The sequence below is a fragment of the Rhodamnia argentea genome, chromosome 8, assembly GCF_020921035.1.
Source record: "Rhodamnia argentea isolate NSW1041297 chromosome 8, ASM2092103v1, whole genome shotgun sequence".
Classification (NCBI taxonomy): Eukaryota; Viridiplantae; Streptophyta; class Magnoliopsida; order Myrtales; family Myrtaceae; genus Rhodamnia; species Rhodamnia argentea.
Window position 1 is genome coordinate 24,619,967 of NC_063157.1, and position 6,091 is coordinate 24,626,057.

General features: G+C 40.6%; 1 protein-coding gene across 1 annotated transcript; it reads right to left on the reverse strand.

The window, feature by feature from the left end:
• Positions 1 to 44: 44 nt before the first annotated feature.
• LOC115735276 (GTPase LSG1-2) lies at positions 45 to 4,998 on the reverse strand. Its single transcript, XM_030666440.2, has 7 exons — positions 4,620 to 4,998; positions 3,682 to 3,783; positions 3,515 to 3,601; positions 2,626 to 2,719; positions 1,777 to 1,833; positions 1,381 to 1,460; positions 45 to 1,290 (listed from the first exon to the last, which is right to left on the reverse strand). Exons 1-7 carry the CDS (start codon positions 4,835 to 4,837, stop codon positions 177 to 179), a joined length of 1,752 nt encoding a protein of 583 aa, XP_030522300.1. The 5' UTR covers positions 4,838 to 4,998; the 3' UTR covers positions 45 to 176.
• Positions 4,999 to 6,091: the final 1,093 nt, after the last annotated feature.

A 6,091-nucleotide genomic window follows, 5' to 3' on the forward strand; every position in this document is an offset into this window, starting at 1 on the left:
GCAGCTGATGAAATTCTACTCTTTCTTCACCGTAACCTCCGGCACAACACCTAGCAGCTGATGAAAACAGCGCATGCAATGTAATATGCAGGGCTGCCCAATGATGCAAAGATAAAATAGGAGCATACGGTGCGCCCTCAAAGACATGGAGTTCATCTGGATTTCCGACAAGGCATCTATCCAGCCATTACAGGACCTGCATTCGCTGGCTTCTGAAATACTCTTATGACCGGCATTCCATCTCCGTCGTCGTTCCCAACTCTCCAAGAACGGTCTTTCTTCCTTTGGGGCTTCCTATGGTGCTTGTGAGACGCATTTGACTTCTTCACGGTTACCTTCTTGGAAGATAGCCCATTAGCCACGTCGAATGAACTCAAATCGTCAAGTACAAGGCCATTTTCGCTTTCGTCCTCATTATCTGGAGGATTTTCAATGTCAGATGATTTTGATTCAGCCACTTCACTCAAACTGGGTTCCGCAGCATCTCCGTCATAACACCCTTCGTCACCCATCCCAGGGGGCATTTCGTAGTGAGGTAGCTTCCCATCAATGTAATCTTTCAAGATTTGGCGTGCAGCTCGGGTTTCATCAGGCAAACCACTAGAGGCAACATACCCTCGTGAGGCACAGTAAGCTCTCAGGAATTCCGAAGCCAGGGGAGGCCTGTCCTGTGGTTCATATGGCTTAGGTTTTGGCAGACTTATGTTATACACATTCTCAATGACACGTCTCGGGACTCGATTGGCCACTACTTGCACCGCCTCTCTATGTTCGGTCATCCGATCGATGGGCAAGACCCCACAGGCAATCATCTCTTGTCTTGAGCTAGAAAAAGATGGGAATACTAATCCAGGGCAATCACATAGAGTGAGCTCATCAGATATAATCAAAGTCTGGAAATGCTTGGTCTTCCCAGGAGTAGAGGTGACCCCTGTCCGCTTCTGACCAACCAAAGCATTAATTGTCGAACTCTTCCCCACATTAGGATATCCAATGAAACCAACAACAACAGGTCCACCAGCAGCAGAGTGACCATTTGAGGGACCTGTACTGCTAGACCCTGATTCCCTTCGCAACTTGGCAATCTCTTCAGCCTCAAACTGTAAACGCATCAAAAGCTCTTCCCTACCGTATAACTTTGTACTAGGGTCATCCTTCTCTTCTTGACTATTATTTTGCTTTTTCCAAGGGTCAGCTAGCTTTTTCCCTTCCAGTTCTGCAGAAGCAGCTTTGGCAGACCAGAATACAAACAAAATCTCATGAAGGTGGAAAAACTTTGCCCACTTCTCCCTGCAGAAATACACAGGCAATGAAAACTTTAAAGAAGCTGAAAAAAGGAAATATTTTCCAGCTGCATTAAATAGGTGACAAAGTGTGAACCTCACGGAAAATGGCAAGAGATCTGCCTTGTTGACAAGCAGCAATGTCCTTTTGTACTTGTCAGTTTCTTGAGCATAGGCCTAAATGAGAGCAAAATCCATGTTATGCTGAGCAGTAGCAATGACTGCTCCACCATTTCACGAGTAAGCATAGTTTTCCAGCATGTTCTCTCAATCCAAACCGTAGCAACCAGCAGCAACACATAAGTATAGCCCATCAACAATACACTACACAACTATGAAGCATTCCCTCTTCAACTAAAATACGCATCTTCTAATAAGCAATTTTTATTATTCAGAAAAGAAACTTTAAAAACTTGCTAAAATAATCATAAGCACGAGACTTGAAAATAAAAGCAACAGAGAGCTCTGAGTATCAGAATGAAAGCAAACCTACCTCAAGATCAGCACATTGGTAGAACAATGGATCTCGAGCATCTACAACCATTACAAGCTGAAAAGAAAATCAATATCAGCATCGTTCACAGGTATCAGTATGGTGGCAACTCATGATGAACCTCCCACTTAAATGAATGGAGAGGAAGGAAAAGAGATGTACTAAAGGAAAAGCACATTCCACAAAAGTATGGAATTAGTAGTCTTCATCCAAACATAACCATCACCAGAAAACTAGAACTTGATAGAGAACATAGAGACTTGACAATAAGATTATTATTGCCCCCAGTTCAACAGTACTTTCTCCACCAAACAAAATGCCAAATCATTCACTAATGTAGCCGCGAGGACTACATAAGATTCTTGAAAGATGCCAAGGTAAGCCACAATTTCTTGATTAAACTGATATCATAAATTAACTAAAATATTCTCATCTGGGGAAAAAAAAAAACCTCATATGAGCCAAAACCTACTTGGACTGTAGATTTTCTGGGAGTGGCATGATCTTTCAATATGTAGGAAAGAAGACAAAAGATTTGAGTCTATCCTTGTTATTTCTTATGTTCACAAGCGGCCATTATCTAGACTCCATTCTTACATGGGGATAGGGCAAAAATATGAGTTATAGGTCATTCATTGAACTTCATTACGTTGATTCATAATCGTACGAAGTGTACATACTTTCAAGTTCTAGTCAGAGCATGCCTCGGACAAAGCCATATAATCCTCATCAAGCGCCTCAAGCACTAACTAAAAGAGTCGTACAATCCTTTCACCTTCTAAAACAAAGACAGATGCGAAAAGAAAAAAGTAAAAATGCCCATTTCACATTATCAAAAGACAAGCTCACCAAATCACTGCGTTCAACCACACGCCAAAGCTGTCTCCAGATATCAAGGTTCTTCTCGAATGGAGTAAGAACAAGCTTTTCATTCTCCTCAAGCCTGAAACATTTTCGGTTAAAAGAAACATCACTTAGTATGCATACCCAGCAATTAATCATAATTGAGGAAGAATAAAGGGGGTTGAATCCAAGAAAACAAAGGTGTGTGCATAATGAGTTGGATGAAAACAATCCCCAGCTCCAAATGCAGACGATAATCGTCATAACGATATTCTCCCTTGGACAATGAACTTAAGCAGGAAATATTTGTCATACCAGGATATAAGCAAAAGTTAAGTAACTTCAAAAGCAACCCAAAGATTTGGCACACTGAATCTCAGACATGGTTGGTTTGATACTACCTGCTCTACAAATATCAAAAACCAATATCTGCAGAAAACCTACAACCAGATTCTGCTGGAGACTTGTCTGACAACAGCGACCAACACTAAGCCTTCTCCCACAAAGCAGGATGCCTAAAACTTAACCAAAGTTACAACGCAACTTGGGAAAGAAAAAGGCACACCACATTCTACCAATGTGTTCTAACAGAAGCTCGAGATTTGAATTTTCAGTTCCATTGGAGGCACAAATCCAACTTATATACATCGTTTTCATACACAAGGAAGGAGACCAGCATATTCATTTCGAAACCGACTCATAATTTTATGTCCCCCTTGAACCTGAAGTCGTGAGTACTCATGCTACTGTCATCCGGAACTCTTTTTTATTTTCTTGAAAAGCATTTAGAGAAAATGATGCTATCACTTGAATGCAAAAGTTTTGTAAAGCATACAAAGAAGTAATCACCCTATGCTCCAAGAGACACAAACAAAACAACAAGACAAAAATTTACCTCGCAAGGTTTCTACGCCAAACTAAGAAAGCTTGTCTTTCATTGGCATCAAGCTCTTCTACGGACATCGAAGGGCTCCATGGTGGTCTATAGGAGAAAAAGACATTCTGTATTAATCATCTAACACAAAGTCCTACTATTATATTGACGTGACAGAAAATACACACCTTCGTGGAACGCGGAGGCTACTAGCATGTAGAGCTTCCTCTTTTTTCTGTTCTTCTCTCCTCTTTTCAGGAGTCATACCAGAGGTGCTAGAACCAGAGTCCCTATCAAACAGAACTTGCAAAGCATTAGCGTCAATAGAACATGTGATTCATCAATTACTACCCAAGAGCATAAGCAATGGCCTCAAAGTTTTGCATATCTTGCGGCAACCGAAAGGAAGGACATTAACAAATTCGCCTAGACCTTAGTCAGATGTGATCTCAATCTCAAAGAGAACTGGAAGTTCACAGTAACAGTGCTACCCAGACAGCAGGTTAAGTGGTTTGACAATTACCCTTGACATGCAGATGCCTCGATATTTCGATGCTTCTATCCACCAGAAGGGGTTTTTTCCTAAAGGAACTTGTGATCGAAATCCGTAAACTAGACACACAAAATGAAAATTCTGCCTATCAGATAAGACTCCATCCTGCATACAGTCAACCATCAAGACAACTACAATATATCCTCACTACATATGTAATAGTGCTTTGACTGTGGATCACACATGTGATTGCTAAAACTTGCTGGGTCAGGTGACCACAGTTCCACTTCCCGTTCAGATGTTCCAAGTCCCATGATGCACACCCGCCCAGTAAGCAAATCAGGAAAACGCTCAATAGAGCAGCATCAATTAGCAAAAGAACACGTTTCGCAGGCCAAGCTCAAGCCAAACTTCACAAGTCGCTCCGCATCCCTCTCAAGCTCGATCACACGGGATACACGTCGATGGAGACCATATTCACAATAAACACCTAAACAACCTAATGCTAAACGGAGAAAAAAAAAAAGTAACACACAGCTCTAATACGATGTAAAAGCACTCATTCAAGAGCTCAAGCAGGCGGAGGAAATGAAAGCCTGGTAGGTTAACTGAAGCCGAGAGTCGGGGGCGTACAATCTGATAGGCAGGTCGGGGCGGGAGCGATCGGCGGCGAGGAGGAGCTCGGCCTCCTCGCCCTGATCGATGACGGCGTCGATGTTGCTGACGTCGGTGACCGACTCGAGGACCTTCTTGTTCCTGTAGGACCGGCCCTTCTCCTTGGACTGCTGGATCATCTGGTTGTGGTGCTTCACCAGAGCCCGACCCAGCCCCGTCTTCTCGTTCTTCCCCATGTAGGCAAAACCACGAGCCCTAGCTTCTCCGGGAACCGCCGCCCAAACGGAATCGGTGAGTGCGAATGAGTCGAGCTCGAGTCGCGGGGACGAAGAGATGCTTGTGGCGGTGGGCGCGGATGGAGAAGGAAGGCGAGGACGGCGTCTGCGGGCTACGATTGTAGGGGTGGTGGGCAATTTGAAATCGTCGTTCCTGGGCGGATTTTTTTTTTTTTTTTGCCTAATTTGTCTGTTGGACTGAAAAAAAAAATAGGAATAAGTGATCTAAAATTTGTACAAATACAGTCAAATCTTAAAAATTATCAGAAAATATAATTAAGTTTTAAAACTTATAAAAAGTGCAATGTCTCAAAACTTATTTTTTATCACACTTTTTGAAAGTTTTAAAATTTATACTATATTTTTATGACAAGTTTTAGGGCTTAAATATATTTTTTGAAAATTTTAGAACGCGATTGCACTTTCTTGACAAGTTTTAGGAGTTAATTGAACTTTCGAAAGCTTTTGGATTCAATTGAACTTTCGTGGCAAATTTTAAGATTTTCAGTACATTTATCCAAAATTAATATTTCAACTCAAACTTCTGCATTAGATTCTTTAAGTCAATCATACCTTATATTCGCCTAATAATATTTCAACGCAAACTTCCGCATTAAATTCTTTAAGTTAATCGTTAAATTTTTTTAAATTTTTTGTTAATTTTTTAGAAAACAAATAAACAAAAAGTCTAATAAAAAAAGAAAAAAATAAAATAAGTAAAAAGACGAAAGTATTCTTAAAATCATGCCTTTTTTTTTTAGATTTTCTAACTATACAAGCTCTTATTTGAAATAATACTCACTTCGGATCTTTGTTAAAAAAAAAAAATGAAAGCATCTCATGTCCTTATTTGAATAGGATTTATTTAGAACTCTTATTTGAGAAAAAGTAAAGATTTCGGGCCATTTTTTGAAATTTTTTCTAAAAGCTAGAAGGGGGGGTTTGAATTTATTCTCCGAGAGAATTTTACACGAGAATAATCCATGATTATGCTGACTAATCGTTCAAACAATTTTGTCGTACCAATAATTTTACTTTCTTTATACCGTAAAGACTTGTATAAAAAACATGTTGCGAGGAAATGAAAACCTGAATTTGTTCGACGCCGTTACGAATGAGAATAAAAGGTTGTCTCCAGCCTCACGTGCAGCGCTTTTCAGATGAAGCTGGAAAGAGCAGATAACAAACTTCAGAGCGGAGGACTCCTTTACCCAC

Bases quoted from the DNA above. Each gene is read 5' to 3' on its own strand.
- LOC115735276 (XM_030666440.2), bottom strand. From the start codon at position 4,837: ATGGGGAAGAACGAGAAGACGGGGCTGGGTCGGGCTCTGGTGAAGCAC. The intron at 1,834-2,625 runs GTGAGCTTGTCT...TTTTCTTTTCAG, and splicing joins TGGTTGAACGCAGTGATTTG to CTTGTAATGGTTGTAGATGC. The intron at 1,291-1,380 runs GTTCACACTTTG...GTATTTCTGCAG, and splicing joins CTCTTGCCATTTTCCGTGAG to GGAGAAGTGGGCAAAGTTTT.